The following is an 18106-nucleotide window of genomic DNA, read 5'->3' on the forward strand; positions in this document are numbered from 1 at the left end:
GTAAGGTAAATGTATGATTTTTTCTCATATCGAATTTTCGGTAAGGTATACGGTATGATGGTTTCGGTAAGGTATACCGTACCTACCCACCCCTAGTAGTACCTGTATTTTGATGTGGTACTTTGTTTATGCGGTGTTGTACGTCGGTCGACTTTTGTGGGTCTGCAGTCAAATGCGTGTAGAGTCACGGCTGCTATCAACTTCTTTTAATGGTTTACACATTCAAGTAGTAGTTCGGTAGCTTTGTTACCGCTAGATAAGCTAGATAATAGAATGTATTCGGGTTTAGTTACGTGTTTAGTTATAAATTTGCATGATGTGTGTTTTGTATTCGATCCGAATGAAGCCACTCAAAAGCCTATATTTCAAGCAACAATGTAACTACCTGTTTTGCTTAAACTTACTACTCGTACTATGCACCGACAAAAGATTTTCAAATAATAAAGATATATTAACAACTAAATATATTAAAATAAAGAATATAGAGTAAATAATACTCCCTCCGTCCCCAAAGATTATGAACTTTGGGTTCAGCAAGGGTTTTAATGCATTATTGGTAACGTAAGAGAGATAGATAAAAAAAGTTTTTTAAGTTTTATTAGTAGAGAATGAGTCTCATCTCATTATAGAGAAGAGAGTTTCCAAAATTGGAATGTTCATACTCTTTGGGGATAGACGAAAAAGAAAATAGTGCATACTCTTCAGGGACGGAGGGAGTATAAAAATGTATTTTACATATAAGAATATAAACTAATTATATAGTATTCATAACATTATAAACAACAATAAAGATAAATTTGTATTTCTCTTAATATACTCTAAATGAAACATTTCACATTCAGCATATGATTTTATACAATTTTAATATCTAATATGAGTGTAGTAATATTAAATAAAAGAAATAACAAAATAAGAGATGTGTGACTAACATAGAATAACATATACAAATAAAGGGAAATGTACTACTAAATATAAAAGAAAGGAAAAAAATAGCAAATAATTTGAACGAATAAACTGTTCATGATTTTATTCGATCTAACAAAACAAAGGTATTCATAAGTGAAAAAAAATTGGGTATAAACATAGTTAAGAAAAGAATTGACAACACAAATCATATTTAAAAATCTTTTTTGCAGAAATAATAGAAGAATGGAAAATAAACAAAGCAAAGAATATCATAATTTCAAAAGATAAGTATTTAAAAATATGATTATATTAAGATGAAAACGGCAATTAAAATGACAAAATGCCACGGCCACCGATCAGTGCTCTTATATTTAGGAACAGATTCAATCTTAGCCTGCCACGTGGCATGCTTGCTTCCTTATGTATCGCAGATTGCTTGATTATCTCTAATTTCGTATCGCAGATTGCTTGAAACCATATACCGAATTGTTTGCCTATGTATCACAGATTGTTTGTCTATATATAGCAGATTGTTTATCCAGATTGTCATTTTAATTATGGTGTCATCATAGTGCTTTGATTTCGTATCACAGATTGCTCAGAACCATATGCCGAGTTGCTTGCCTATGTATCGCAAATTGCATGTTACATTGTTGTCAAGTTGTCACTTGAAGACTAGTGTCACTCACCCGTGGGCGTAGCCAGGATTTGGCGTGAGGAGGGGCAAAAATATATTTATAAACAAAGTTTGAAGTAAGGAGAAAGGGCATTTAAAGGTGAATTTAAAATAAATTTTTAAATTTAAAGAAAAATGCCATTGATATCAATTTCTGAGAAGGGGCAAAATGCCCCTAACACCCCTCCATGTAGATCCGCCTATAAATGCCATTGATATCAATTTAAAGAAAAATGCCATTGATATCAATTTAAAGAAAAATGCCATTGATATCAATATTCGTACATAGTTATAGGTGTGTCACCATAACACACCCTTTAAAAATATTACTCCCTCCGTCTCACATAATTTGTCTCAGTTTTTCATTTCGGTCCGTCCCACATAATTTGTCCCATTTCACTTTTACCATTTTTGGTAGTGGACCTCATATTCCACTAACTCATTCCTACTCACATTTGATTATAAAACTAATATATAAAAGTAGGACTCACATTCTACTAACTTTTTCAACTCACTTTTCATTACATTTTTTAAAACCCGTGCCCAGTCAAAGTGTCCCAAATTATGTGGGACGGAGGGAGTAGTACATAGTTATGGATTTTGAAAATATATTGATATAGTTGTCACAGATTTTCTATTTTACCGGTTAAAAGAGCAGAGTTCAAATAAGCTAGGATACAGATTGAACTGACATTAAATTTATGTTATACAACAAATGGATTTTATGAATTATATTCCAACTCATTTGATTCATGGTTTGAGGTTTCATTAGCAATAGAATTTATTATTGTAGTAGGTTTATTTAATTTAATTGTACGATAATAATTGCAAAACATCAAAAAAATAAGAATAGGATGATCCATAAGCTAGAATTGTTAAAACCATAATACATATAAATAACGGGAGTGCGTTATATTGTTAACCTTTTAAGTTGCTAACTCTGCTAACTCATCAACGCAACGCAATATATTAAAAAGTTCAACACGATGATATTAAAATGTCAACAAAATTATGTGTTGGCATATTAATAGTATCGTTTTAACATTTTTAGGCGTTGATTAGTTAGCAAATTAAGAAAGTTAGCAATTGATCACGGACCTATAAATAACGTCTACAAATATATAAATTAAATAAAGTGGGTGAATCTATTAAACCAAAGCGTTAATTAGAGGATTCAGTGAAAAATCTAACGGTTTTCAATCCAAGGTAAAACATCAATTTGAAATTTCGTCCATTTCTATTACTCAATTATTGAAATACTTTATATTCCTTGCACAAAGTTCATATTGGTAAGTCTTGGTTAGTTTCCTTAAGAAGCAAAGCAAAAGTTGTCTTGACCAGAGAGCAATATAATCTGACTTTGTTCATGACACATCAATATTGAATTATAATTCGCATTTTAGTTACTATGTAAACCTCAATGTCCAATTGCATAAATTATGAATGCTTCAATTGACAGCACTAATACTGATTAGCGATTAGTGCTAAACCTAAAATGGTAGATTAATTAAAGGCCTTTAATAACTGAAGCAAATATTCACAAAAACTAATTAAGAGAGTAATACTAAAATATAGTAATCCCTCCATTTCAGGTTAATAAATTCATTTTTTATTATTAAAAAGTTACCAGTCATTTCAATTTTTGACAAAAAGTAATTCTGCATTTTTTTATTCTCTCTTCATCTCTCTTATTTTATTCTCACTTAGTTTTTTTCACCATCTATTTAATACTCTATTCTAAACTCATTGCTGAAAAGAAATGTCTCTATTAACAATGGAAGTAGTATCTTAGAATAATTTACTAATATGGAATTAAAATCCAAAGAGATGTGAAATGATATACATTAATCCAAAGAGAAAAAAGTAGTATTTTACTTGTTTCCCTCTAAAACTTCAAGAATAATGTGAAGAGACCTGATTTACTTGGTTTCCATTTGCTCTACTTACACTGTCCGAAGTGGCCAAACTATTCTATATAGTAGAATTAATAATATGCTTTAAGAAGCTAACTTAAGAATCTGATTGGATACATCATACAATTGAAATTTCTAACATAGTTTTACAATTTTCCAGTTATATATGTATAGATAAATTACAAATCCAGTCCACAGATAATTTAAAAAAAATACATTTTCACCCATCAATAATAGCCTCCAATACGTAATTTGATTTCTCTTATTCTCAAACTCTTGCTTTTATTGATTCTTCAATCTTCCTCCCTCTCGATGGCAATATCCGGCGATTCCATTTCTGAATCAAAGTTATGATCTTTGCAACTATTCTTCAAAACATATAATCGATTTATCTGCAATACTACCCAAAACATTATCTCAATTGCAAAACCCAAAACAGTATACTCTCTCTCACTAACATAGTTATAATTTTTGATTGGTTTATTTCGTTATTTTTGTTAGAAAAGGAAATATGTCAACTAGAATCAATTGTGTGATAAGGGAAGATTGCAATTAGAATCAATCACACAAATTAGGAAATTGATAGAATATTGTATAATCAATGTCTTACCATGTACATTATCTCCTTAACCCTATTTAAAGGGTGCCCTATTGTATAGAGACATCATCTCATTCTAAACAAACCTAAACGTGTATTGTGCCTTCTTTATTCTAAAGTATGTCGCCTGACCCGTTTGACATGGTGTCAGAGCGGTTTAGGACTCAGATAAGGTATCATCACTGTCTGTGATACCTTTCTCGGCCCTACCCATGTTTTTTACCTTTCCGCACTTATTCTGTCCTTACCTTTCTTTTTTACCTGCGCAAGTAGCCCAAAATGTCAGAAGAACACCAACTGACCGAAACCCAAAACCAGAATATGTATGACGAATTTGCCCCGGAAGTTTGCCAATTTCATGCGCAATAGTTTTGCGATGAATAACTCACCAGGAAATCACCCCGTTTCTTACCGAATCGATACCCAACCTCTCAATATTGGAATCAAACTAAGTGGAGGAGGAAACTACCCGTTGTGGGCAGTTCTGATGAAAAAGGCGATTTATGGTCGGAGGATGGAGTCTCATGTCACCGAAGTTCCCTCTTCCCCGCCACGAACAGATCTGTCCTACACGCAATGGCAACAGGCTGACCATTGCGTGTTCACATGGCTGATTCAAAGACTTGAAGCACGGCTGGTTAGCCGAATATCCCAACAGCCGACGGCCAAGCACGTATGGGACGCGTTGGCCATCACATACGCAAGCGGAGGTGACAAGATCCAGATCTATGACCTGCAAGTGAAGGCAAGCATAGTGAGACAAGGAAACAACTCCCTGGAGGAGACATGTTGTTTATTACTAGAACTATGGACTGCAATTGATCAGAAACAAGTCAACCCAATGAAGTGTGCAGAAGATGTAGAGATTCACGACAGATTCATTCAAGAACAAAGGCTCTATCAACTCTTGATAGCAATTGACAACAAATACGAAACAATCAAGCGAGAGATGGTTAAAATGAATCCACTTCCCTCGGTTGAACATGCCTATGGCCTGATCTGTGGTGAGGAATCACGGCTCATGGTGTTGCAAACCGGAAACAGCGGCGGCACAGCCCCACCCAACGACGGCATCGGAGCAGGGCTTGTCGCCCGAGGACGGCAGAACACCACCGGCGGGCAGTCCGGAGGCTCGCGAGGCGGCAATCGAGGCAGTGGAGCCTGGAATCGACGAATGGAAGAAGAGGACAAACTAAAGCTAGTGTGTTCTCACTGCAAACGAAAGAAACATACCAAGGATTCTTGTTTCGAATTAATTGGTTTTCCCGATTTGTGGGAGGAGAAACATGGCCGGCCTCCACCGCCGCCACGCACGCCTTGGAACCGGGCCAGACACGCCGCAGCGGCTGTCGGAGAGGCGGCGGATGCCGCGATGAACAGGGACGGAGGACGCTCAATCGCCACCACCGAGGGAAACCTAGCTCGGAGCGGCGACAGGGAAGCAAGGCCAGCTGCTCCGACGGCGACGGTCAGGACGGGGGCGGCCAACTTCACCAGAGGAACAGTGATCAGGAATTGGGCTGATGAAGAAGTGTTAGAGGGAGAAGCAAAATCTCCAAACTCTTCCTAATTCACATATTTTACCCCAAAATTTCAGTAATTCGCAGCTTTTACCCCATGTCCAAGTGAATTTGCATGCTACCCCTTATACTCCTGTTAGGTCCAGAATTAACCCCAAACTTGCTGAAAATTTCAAAAACCCCTAAAATTTATGCAAAAACCGATTTCAGCCCCTTGAGAATGTTGGAATTGCATGTACAGTATCTAGGGATCAAGAAAAAAATGATAAGTGGATATTTGATTATGGGGCCACTGATACAGTAACTTTTGATGCTTCGGACCTGACGGAAATTCATAAACCTCCAAAATCCCATATTCAGACTGCTAATGGAGAATTTACAGTAGTTGAAGGAGCAGGGATAGTGAAAATTTCACCTACTCTGCAATTATCAAACTGTCTCTATATTCCGTCTATATCTCATAAGTTGTTATCTATTAGCCACATCACAAAGGAACTAAATTGTACTTTACTAATGCAACCACAATTTTTTCTGCTGCAGGATATCCGAACCGGAGAAATAATTGGCGTGGCACTGAACGTGATGGGTTGTACTATGTAGACGAGATAGCTCAAAAAGGGACCGCCATGCTAACTCACGGGTCTGCCGATAGGAAAGCTTGGCTTTGGGATCGGCGCTTGGGACACCCCTCTAGCGGTTACTTAAAATTATTGTTTCCTAGTTTTGTTTCTAAACATGATGATTATGGTGAAATTTGTTTTTTGGCCAAAAGCCACCGAACCTATTATCCTTTAAATAAACTCGTGTTGATTTCCCTTTTACCTTAATCCACTCTGATGTTTGGGGGCCCGCACCTTTTCTTGGGGGGCAGGATCTTAGATACTATATAATTTTTGTAGATGACTGCACCCGCATGACTTGGGTATATTTTATGAAACAAAAATCCGAGGTCTATACACACTTTTCACACTTCTTTAACCTCATAAAAACCCAGTACCAACACTCCATAAAAATTCTGAGATCAGACAATGGAAGGGAATTTGTTAATTCGGCCATGAAACACTTTTTCCAAGTAAATGGTCTGATTCATCAAACCAGTTGTGCCTATACTCCCGAACAGAATGGTGTAGCTGAAAGGAAAAACCGTTCCCTCCTTGAAATGACCCGGTCCATCCTCATTGAGTCAAAAGCCCCAAAACACTTCTAGCCAGAAGCTATTGCCACCTCAGCCTACCTTTTGAACAGATTACCCACAAGTATCCAAAAACACCAAACACCACTCCAAGCCTTCTTTCACTAAAATTCCACCACCTTTAACTCTTGAACCACGAGTCTTTGGGTGCTCCGTTTTTGTTCATACCCCAAACATGAACGAACCAAACTGTCTCCTTGTGCAATTAAGTGTGTCTTCGTGGGATATGAGATAAACCAAAAGGAGTATAGGTGCTTTGATCCTAAAACTAACTGCATGTTTGTCACAATGAACTGCAATTTCCTTGAAACCGAATACTTCTATACCCACCTTAGCAATCAGGGGGAGAATAATAGTAAGGACCCACTAAGTTGGGTATCAGCGCCAATGCCAACATCAAGTAATCCTGCAGCGGACCTAACAGAGGCGGTAGTAAGCGATCCCGCTGAGCAGGTCTCTAAAGTAGGACAGCCCGTTCCTGAAGGTGACCCACAGCCAACTACTTCCCCGTTGAGGCTATCCGATGTAAGTTCTGATAACCCTGCTTCTCCAGTTTTCTTTTCTACTGATGATGTAAGTGTAGAGGAAGAAGTAGGCTCCGATGTGGTGAACACGGTTGAAGAAACCAGTGGGATAGAAGAAGTTGAAGGAATTGACCCTGATACAGGAGGGTACATTCTTCCACCCCGGGCCAACAGGGGGGTTCCGCCAAAAAGGTATACCCCGGAGAGAGTTAAAAGGAAGGCTCGCTACTCTGTTGCTTGCCTAGTTACCAGTCACCTGAGCGAAATGGCTCAAGCATTTGAGAAGGCACTGTATGAGGAATAAGAGATCCCACAGTCATGGGAAGAGGCTATGCAACATAAGCACTGGAGAGAGGCAATGCAAAAGGAAATAGATGCACTGATCCGGAACGACACTTGGGAAACATGCATCTTACCCAAAGGAAAATGGCCTGTAGGATGTCGATGGGTTTTCACTATCAAGAGGAGACCAGATGGCTCGGTTGAGAGGTACAAAGAACGGCTAGTCGCGAAGGGCTACACCCAGACATACGGGGTGGATTATTCAGAAACTTTCTCTCCGGTGGCCAAGATGAACACAATTCGAGTCCTATTGTCCGTGGCGGTAAATAGAGATTGGCCACTACACCAGTTCGATGTGACGAACGCCTTTCTTCATGGTGAGTTAAAAAAGGAAGAAGAGGTGTATATGGAGGCCCCTCCAGGATTTGCAGCAGATTTCAAGATGGGTGGCGGGCCTAACGATCGCGGCTTTTTCTCTTGGATTTAAGTTATATGGAAGAGATAACTGAACCGGATGGATCAGTTAGCAAATGTCGTTGCCACTTGATCAAGTTGATCTCGCTATCGCACGCCACCAATGTAATTTATAAACTCTCAATTTTACACTACTTTAACAGTAAAGCGGCAAGTTCGGGGTCGATCCCACAGAGAAGCTAGTGTATCAAGTGTGTGAGTAGTGAACAGGGGATTGGCTACTGCCACGCTTTAACTTGGGAGTTTTTAACTATTGATTTTTACTCTAGACAGAATTTAAGTCACTAACTTGATCAATGAAATTTTAACTACTGGGTTAAGTGAATTTCAGACTGGAATGAAAATTAACTACGTGAAACAGTAAACACCATGATGAAAATGAAAACAACTTTGATTAAGACTAAAACTCAGAACAGTACAACGTGAAATTTAAACTAAGCTAACACTTCGGAAATACGAAAGCAAGTAAAACCGGGGAGATCCTCGGCGGCAAAACTTAAGAATACGCCGACAGATATCAAGTATTCTGCAGCGCTCCTTCGATAGCCCTTTCTAACTAAGCATTACTTTATCTAAGCTATCTAGAGAACTGAACTAGACTAGAGAGCTAAACTAAACTAAATAAAGACGAAAAGTAAAGGATCAGATCTCCTTTGCGTGGTGGCACATCCTCTATTTATAGGCTTGGCATGACTTCCAGCTGGATAACGATCTTGGCAGGGAATATTCGCTCATGCTGAGAGTGAGCGACTCATTGATTGCTACGTGCTTTTCTTCTAGAATGACGACGCTTTTCTGTTACAGATTCGTGACTCAGCTCCGTCCTTGCGTCTCATATATTAGCAGGTGTCCCATTCTAGAACGTTGTCCTTGATAACAGAATGCTGCGCACCATCCAGCTCATAGCCTCATGTGTCCTTCTTCTGGAAGCCAACGGTCCCCTCCTTGATGCTTGATTACTCCCCTTGATCAACTCCCCTACTTTCTGGCATTTTTCTTCTATTGTACTTGCTTGATCAGTCTGGCCTTGTTGCCTTGGTCAAGTGGCATTTCTGCACATTTAACACTTGTTTTGCACGATAAAACCGATCAAGTAGCGCACATTTTATCCCAAAACCGATGCATGAAATGAGCATTATCAATGGGGAAAGGATGTAGGCTAAGGAAAACTTGTATGGGTTAAAGCAGTCCCCAAGAGTATGGTTTGGGAAGTTCGCCGGGGCAATGATTAGCTATGGATACAAACAGAGCAACTCTGATCATACTTTGTTTCTGAAGAGGAGATGAGATAAAATCACTTGCTTAATCATATATGTCGATGACATGATTATCACAGGTGACGACTTGGAAGAAATTGAGAACTTGAAGAAGAATCTGTTTCAGGAGTTTGAGATGAAGGACTTAGGGGATCTCAAATTCTTTCTTGGGATCGAGGTGTTGAGATCTCAGAGAGGGATCTTTCTAAGGCAGAGAAAATATATCCTGGACATTCTTGTAGAAACAGGGCTCCTAGAGTGTAAACCGGCTGATACGCCCATAACAGTTAATCATGGATTGCAGATTGATGATAAAGCCGAGTTGACCGATCGAGGGCGATATCAGCGACTAGTTGGAAAGCTTATCTACTTATCGCACACTAGGCCAGACATTGCCTATGCCGTAGGGGTCGTGATTCAGTTCATGCATAAACCACAGACGGATCATATGGAGGCAGCACTCAGAATTTGTCGATATCTGAAGGGGACAACGGGACATGGAGTACTATTCTCTAGAAATGGGAACCTTGATATTCATGATACACATATGCTGATTGGGCTGGGAATCCGAATGATAGGAGGTCCACCGCGGGGTATTTTACCTTTATTGGGGGTAACTTGGCGACTTGGAGAAGTAAAAAGCAGAAAGTGGTGGCTCTTTCCAGTGCCGAGGCAGAGTTTCAGGGTATCAAAAGTAGATTAACTGAGATAATGTGGCTAAGAAGGCTGATGAAGGAACTTGGTCTCTCTCCAAGAAAGAAGTGCCGACTATACTGTGATAACAAGGCCGCTATAAGCATTTCAGAAAACCCAGTTCAACACGATCGAACCAAACATGTCGAGGTGGACAGACACTTTATCAAAGAAAACATTGAAAGGGGAATTGTTGAGCTACCATTTGTTTGCTCAGAAGATCAGCTTGCCGACATGTTGACGAAGACAGTCAACACGAGAACCTTTGGAGATGCTCTTTGCAAATTGAGTATTGGAGACCCCACCACTCAATTTGAATGGGAGTGTTAGAAAAGGAAATATGTCAATTAGAATCAATTGTGTGACAAGGGAAGATTGCAATTAGAATCAATCACACAAATTAGGAGATTGATAGAATATTATATAATTAATGTTTTACCATGTACATTATCTCGTTAACCTTATTTAAAAGGTGCCCTATTGTATAGAGACATCGTCTCATTCTAAACAAACCTAAACGTGTATTGTGCCTTCTTTATTCTAAAGTATGTCGCCTGAACCATTTGACAGTTTTCCCAAATGTATTGGAATTTGGAATAGTTCATACATTTGCTGGAATTTTCGTGATTTTTTTTTTCAATTGTGTTGCTGTTAACAAAATAGTTTCTCTAGATGTAATTTTCAAGAATGGCAAAATCAATAGAAATTAAATTTTGGTGTTTTGCTATTTAATTCGTAAGGCACCTGTTTCCTTTACTTTAGTTCTACTATGGTATTGTTACATTTTGGTTTGTGTGACTGTGTCATCTCTTAGAATGTCCAGAAATTAATTTTTGAATACTCTTGGCCTATTTTGTTGGATTACTCATCTCTTGTGTCATCTCTTTGGTTTGTGTAAATGCAGCTACTGACTTTTGCTGTTACTTTTCATACTTGTTTATAACAAGGAAACTCCAAGATTCTTCGTGACGTGGAAGCACAATATAAAATAGAGGTGTGGAAAAATATCAAAATACTGTTGTGAAAAAATATCGAAAATACCATTTTTTCGGTATACCGTAATTTTATGTTTTGGTATGGTAACAATATCAATTTTCCTATACCGCGGTATACTAATTTTTCGATATATATATCGTAAATTAGTACTCCATATGTTGAGATATTATATTATATTTTTATATATTTATATATAAAAAATTGAACTAAAAAGAAAAAATCTTCAAAAATCATACTTTTGAAAGTAAAATAATTTTTTTTTGCATAACGGTATGGTATACCGAATATTCAGTATACCGGAATGCAGTATACCGAAACTTCGATATGGTATCAATATGATATTTTGTCATACTACAGTTTTTGGCACTGTATGCGGCATGATGTTTTTGGTAGGGTATAGCGCACCGACCCACCCCTAAATAAAACTATGTAGAAGCGAGAATTGCGTGGAGAGAATTTGTAGGAAAAATTATGCAACATGAGGATAGTTTAGTCATTAAGTTAATTAATGAGAAGAATTTGGATAACCTAATTTTTACTTTGTAACTTGTTGTACCAAACATTTAAATAGAATAACTTGCAATTATCTAGAGCCACCAAACATCCAATCCCGATAAATTAACTAATCAAAATTATGATAATTATCACTATTTGTATCATGTCTAGTCGAAACATAACATAACTACCAAACTTGCCCTCAGCATATCCGGGACATATTAAGAATTAAGAAATGTGACATATTAGTACCAAATTAAACAAGGGAGTACCTGATTGCACATACGGGTGCAACTTTGGGCAGGTTTTGGGTCGGGGTAGAGCCCTACAATTAATCAAACACTAACTCAATGAATCTCAAGAATTATTAAATTGTCACTAAAGTGAAATCACTGACTTCTTTCGAAGTATACAATTTGTAGTTTAAAATTCAAGTCTCCTTTTAAAATTAAACTAGCAACTCATGTTTCTAGGATTTAATTCTTCATTCAAAAGTTTAAGTCTATCGACTATTATGGATTAAGGTGTTGATAATATCCAGCAACTCCCGACGATTCTCTCAACCTTCCTCCCGATGCAATCTGATAATTTTAGGAAAATACATTTTTACCCATCAATTTTTCTAACCCTAATCAGAATATAATAGCCTCCGGCCAATACGTAATTTGATTTCTCTTCTTCTCAAACTTGGGACGGAGACTGCTTTCTTGATTCTCTCAACCTTCCTCCGACGGCAATATCCAGCGACTCTCCGACGATTCTATTTCTGAATCAAAGTTATGATCATTGCAATTATTCTTCAAAACATATAATCGATTTATGTGCAATACCCACAAAAAAGTCGATCTCTTTATCTGCAAAGACTAGATAATTAAAGGTGTCGATTTATTCCTTTTTAAAATTAAGTTATTCATCTCTCAATTATTGTGGGAAGTCAGCATGCATGCACAAGATGATCAATCAAATAATTAGTATAAAGTTGCAGGAGTAACCAAAATACCATGACATTATTACCGAAAATCAATTAAACATAGGAGTCAATGTATATCCCTCGTAGAATTCCACAGAAGATTTAGTCACACATGTTAGTAACAAAAGTCGAAGAACAATTTAATGAAAGAATTTAAAACTAAAGCTAACTACGCCCTTGATAGAGATTAAGAGCTCCATCTTCATCTTTGGGATGAATGGGATCTTCTCTTTAATATGCTCTCTGCTTCTGTATTATCGGATCGATATTTCGTGCCCTACGTCCCTCCCTTACAATAAGATTTTGAATGGCTTAATAATAAGGCATGCACAAACTGAATCTTCACGTAGACCTAACCAGGTAAAACTGTCGAGTAATTCTAGTCGAACATGTAGAAGGTACTAGAATGGCTTGCCACTGACCGGTTAGCTAAATTATCTAGTCTTACCCGGCCGGGTAAAACTCTCTAGAGTACAATGCCACCAAAAGACCTGGTTGAGTGAGAAAATGTCCTTTTTCTACCCAGCCTGCGTGAACTTTATGTTTCTTCATGACTACCTACTTGGTCGAGTGGCTTTACAATCTCTGCATACCTGGCTGGCTAGGTAGATATCTTTGGACCCCTCTCAGTGTATGTTCTTTTGCCATTTTCATCCATTTTTACATATGCTCAACAAACTCGTCACTTAACCAATTGGTGTGTAATTGACATAAAAACATGATTCGAACTATAAAACTCGAGAATAAACACACCAATCGACTAGTCAAAAACTACAAAACAACGAGTTTATCAGGATTCAGCCGCACCTCATCATATTTTTTATAATAAAAAAAATACTCTCCCTCCAACTCAAGCTGATAAAAACTAGGAAATTTAATTATAGTAGAAAATTAGACTAAATTAAATGTCCCCTTATTAAACCTAAAATCCAAATTAACTAAAGAATCATTTCCTTTACCTCCCACCTACCCAATCCGCCGAATACCTCTCATTTCCAAGGTTCAATTATAATGTATTTCAACCATTTTCTTTTGCTCATTTTAGCAGTTATTAATATTGAAAGAAAATGCATGTACGAGAAAATCTGGTGTTTGCACATTGATATATTGTGTTGGGATGAGAAGATATAAACAAAAATAGTGTTGAATAGAAAAGAAAGGCAAAGATAAAAACAAAATGCAGAAAACCATAGTTGTGTGGCTTTGGTTTCCATAGAAATGGTGTGGCTGAAAGCCCTTTATCACTTTATCTGTTGCCATATTGTTTCCACCTCAATCTTTTCAACTCTTCTATGGTGTGTATACTTGTGGACCTTCTCTTCTTTTGTTGTATTTATAGATTAAGCACACATGTATGTATCAAGATTGCATTTCATGCATACATTTGTTGTATTTATAGATTAAGCACACATTTATGTATCAAGATTTCATTTTATGCATAATTTGTAAAAAATCTATCTTAGAAACAATCCCCAAATCTAATAATTTCCATAAATACCTTATTTGCATCACCCATTTGTCCCACGAGCATATATTTTGATATGTAACATATTAAATCTGATTTAATGTCGTGTTTAAATAATAGATAACATGTTACAAATAAATTTGATTAATCCTTCATCCGTCTCATTAAGAATGAAATATTTTTCTATTTAGGTTGTCTCAATAAAAATGACATATTTCCTAAAATAAAAACATCACCATCTCTCTTTTTCTCTCTACTTAACTTATAATACAATACCACATAAAACCATGTGCATGCCGAAAAATAAATATTTTATATTTAGTGTGTCAAAGAGAGAATTTATTATAATTATGATTTAAATTAGGTAGGAGATGGCCAGATGATATCCAGAAGAATCACACAAAACTATATACCTATGGTTTCGTTCCGTAGATTTTTCTGAGTAAATTAGTCATAGGTGATGTGGGATGATTAATTATGAGATATAATTTAATATTAATATTATAGAAACACGTCAAGACACATTGTCGCGGACTAATTTTTTAAAAACACAATCGAACAAGAGGTAAAATTAGTGATAACCTTTAATCAAGAGGTGAAATTAGTGATAACCTTTAATCACAAGTATTAATGGCAATCGAACTACCCATAAATGATTGTTTGCTTTTAGCAAACAGTAGATTAGAAGGTTACAAATGATTGTTTGCGTTGTAGCAAACAGTAGATTAGAAGGTTGCATTAAGCCATTTATTGTGAAATGATAATACAACAAATTAATCACAAGCACTCATTAGTTACAAATTAGTACTCCATCCGTCCACAATAATTGTCACTCTTTTCTATTTCGATCCGTCCCACAATAATTATTACACTTCATTTTTACCATAAATGGTAAGTAGATCTCCCAATCCACTAACTCATATTTTATTATATAATCAATATAAAAAAGTGGGTCTCATTCCACTAACTTTTCTAACAAACTTTTCTTTATATTTCTTAAAACTCGTCCCAAAATAAGAGTGACAATTATTGTAAGACGGAGGGAGTAATTTTTTGAAAATCTAGAGGCGGATTTGATTTGAATATAAGAAGAAATGGAGGGGTATGAACGCATAAAGAAAAAAAATCTTTATATTGGTGTAACTCTTATCTGCCACGTAAGAAGCCCAATGTGGGACCCACGAACTCTTATAAAATTTTATTCAACTCTATTCATCTTTCATTGGGCTCTCTCTCTCTGTCTGCTCAATTCCCACCGTCACACGGGTAAACATATTTCCTTTTCCTCTCCATTCAATTTTTGTTTTTCTTTTTATTTTACTTGCATGAGCATGCATCTAGTTTACTACTGGATAGAGATATAATTTTTGTATTTCAATAATACGTAAGAAAATAATGAAACTGATTTCTGTATTTCCAATGAATTGAAGTAGTCCTATATATTCCTACTCCTACAAACAAGAGTGTGATTGGATAAGTTTTCTTCAAAATATGTTGTGTTTTATGTATTAGGACTTGTTTGATTGTTGAAATATGTACTATGTATTTGGTAGGGAGTGATAAGAAGATGGATTATGTGAATGGGCCCGGAAGGAACCACCTGTTTGTTCCGGGGCCTGTTAATATTCCGGATCAGGTTATCCGGGCAATGAGCAGAAACAACGAGGACTACCGCTCCCCGGCCATCCCTGCTCTCACTAAAACCTTGCTTGAGGATGTCAAGAAGATCTTCAAAACCACCTCTGGAACTCCTTTTCTCTTCCCTACTACAGGTCATATTACTTACTCTTTTTATGTGTATATATATATGAAATGGTTATTCTGAGAAATTTGTTTAAATGACAACTATGAGAACCATATTTATTTCACATATAAATTAATATCAATTGATATCACAAAATATATCAAATTTCTACTTATTATCATTTAATAATTTATGAATATTATTTCCCGACTTAATATCAAATACTTGCTATCAAGAACTGATATGCTGATTTCATTTTTAGTTCATTTTAGAAAATCCAGATTTTAATAATACGGAGTTAAATTTTAGATCGTTCTTGTTCATGCTTTCTAAAATAAACTAAAACAAACCAAAAATGAACTTCGTGTTGGTTGTAAGGTTCGATGCTAGGAATTAGTTTTGCATACATCACTATCCTAGTTTATTCTATGAAAATAAGTATAGAAATAATCCAAGGTTCTAGGAATCCTGTTTATATAGTCATCCAACATATGCATCTCTTTCATTGTGAGTTGGGAAGTTGATTGTCTATATGTTTTCAAATTAACTACACAAGGAACTCTACCATCTAAATTGGACATGCCAAATTTAAAAACAATCAAGACATTCCAATCAAATGAAGCTAGTTTATAATTGATTTAAAGGCTAATTAATATGACAAAATGGAACAGGCACGGGCGCGTGGGAGAGCGCCCTAACGAACACGCTCTCCCCAGGCGACCGGATCGTGTCGTTCCTGATTGGGCAGTTCAGCCTCCTGTGGATCGACCAGCAGCAGCGCCTCAACTTCAACGTGGACGTGGTCGAGAGCGAGTGGGGCCAGGGCGCCAATCTGGACGCCCTGGCCTCCAAGCTGGCCGAAGACAGGGCCCACACCATCAAGGCCATCTGCATCGTCCACAACGAGACGGCCACGGGCGTCACCAACAACCTGGCCACGGTGAGGAAGATCCTCAACCAGTACAACCACCCGGCCCTCTTCTTAGTGGACGGCGTGTCCTCCATCTGCGCCCTGGACTTCCGCATGGACGAGTGGGGCGTGGACGTGGCCCTCACCGGGTCCCAGAAGGCGCTCTCCCTCCCCACCGGGATTGGGATCGTGTGCGCCAGCCCCAAGGCGCTCGAGGCGTCCAAGAGCGCCAAATCGGTGCGAGTGTTCTTCGATTGGAAGGACTACTTGAAGTTCTACAAGATGGGGACTTATTGGCCCTACACACCTTCCATTCAACTGCTCTATGGATTGAGGGCAGCTCTTGATCTCTTGTTTGAGGAAGGACTTGACAATGTCATTGCCAGGCATAACCGCCTCGCCACTGCCACCAGGTATGTGTTAGGAAACCAATTGGTGATAGGAGGAGCGACCTATGAGATGAGACTTAATTACTTATAGAATAGTTTCAGACTTTCAGCTCTCTTTTTGCACCGATATGAGATGTTATAGTTATACTATTATATGTATATGGTTGGATAGGCTGGCGGTGGATGCGTGGGGCCTGAAGAACTGCACGCAGAAGGAGGAGTGGCATAGCGACACGGTGACTGCAGTGGTGGTTCCAGAATACATAGACAGCTCGGAGATCGTGCGGAGCGCGTGGAAGCGCTACAACTTGAGCTTGGGGCTGGGCCTCAACAAGGTGGCTGGCAAGGTTTTCAGAATAGGCCATCTTGGCAACCTTAATGAGGTGTGTCTTGTCTTTCATCTATAATTCACATATATTCCCTTCGTCCACCAAATCCTGACATATTTTGTAATTTTGTGGTATATGGTCATTAAAGACACATTTACCTTTTTTCACTTTTAGTAAGTGTGCCTCATACTCTACTAATTACTCATTACACTGACATTCTACTATAAAATTAATACTCCAGTATATAAAAATTGAACTCACATTTCACTATTTTTTTTCTTCCTCCCTCTTATTTATTTATTTTTCTCTTCATCTCTTTTACCCATTTCTTTATCTCTTTCTTGCTTTACCAAATCATCTCTCTTAAAAACTGTGCATTAAAATTTGTCATTTTAAAAGTTTCTATTAGTATAGTATCCAATTATCATTGACATCTGCTGATTATTGATATTGCAGTTGCAACTATTGGGGTGTCTTGGCGGGGTGGAGATGGTGCTCAAGGACGTCGGATATCCGGTGAAGCTCGGAAGCGGCGTCGCTGCTGCGGCCACGTACTTACAAAACACCACCCCTTTGATCCCTTCAAGGATTTGATTTCTCACACATATTTTGCTTTTGTGATATGCTCTCATACTGTAAAAATTGCACCTTCATTTCCAACTCCTTATGCATGTATTCAGTTTATGTGTTCCTTAATGCAATGCAACTTTATTTGCAATAGCCAATAGCTATCGATTGAGTCGACTAGTTACTAGCCATATTAAAAAAAATGAA

The 18106-nt window shown here is 37.5% G+C and overlaps 1 protein-coding gene across 1 annotated transcript; it reads left to right on the forward strand.

Annotated features, from left to right (window-relative positions):
• The first annotated feature begins 15193 nt into the window (after positions 1-15193).
• Positions 15194-18057, forward strand: LOC121762328 (serine--glyoxylate aminotransferase-like). Its single transcript, XM_042158174.1, has 5 exons — positions 15194-15226; positions 15514-15732; positions 16376-17027; positions 17176-17386; positions 17789-18057. The coding sequence occupies exons 2-5, from the start codon at positions 15528-15530 to the stop codon at positions 17924-17926; spliced, it is 1206 nt and encodes a 401-aa protein (XP_042014108.1). The 5' UTR covers positions 15194-15226; positions 15514-15527; the 3' UTR covers positions 17927-18057.
• The last annotated feature ends 49 nt before the right edge of the window (positions 18058-18106 follow it).

The sequence above is a fragment of the Salvia splendens genome, chromosome 2, assembly GCF_004379255.2.
Source record: "Salvia splendens isolate huo1 chromosome 2, SspV2, whole genome shotgun sequence".
NCBI classification, from domain to species: Eukaryota; Viridiplantae; Streptophyta; class Magnoliopsida; order Lamiales; family Lamiaceae; genus Salvia; species Salvia splendens.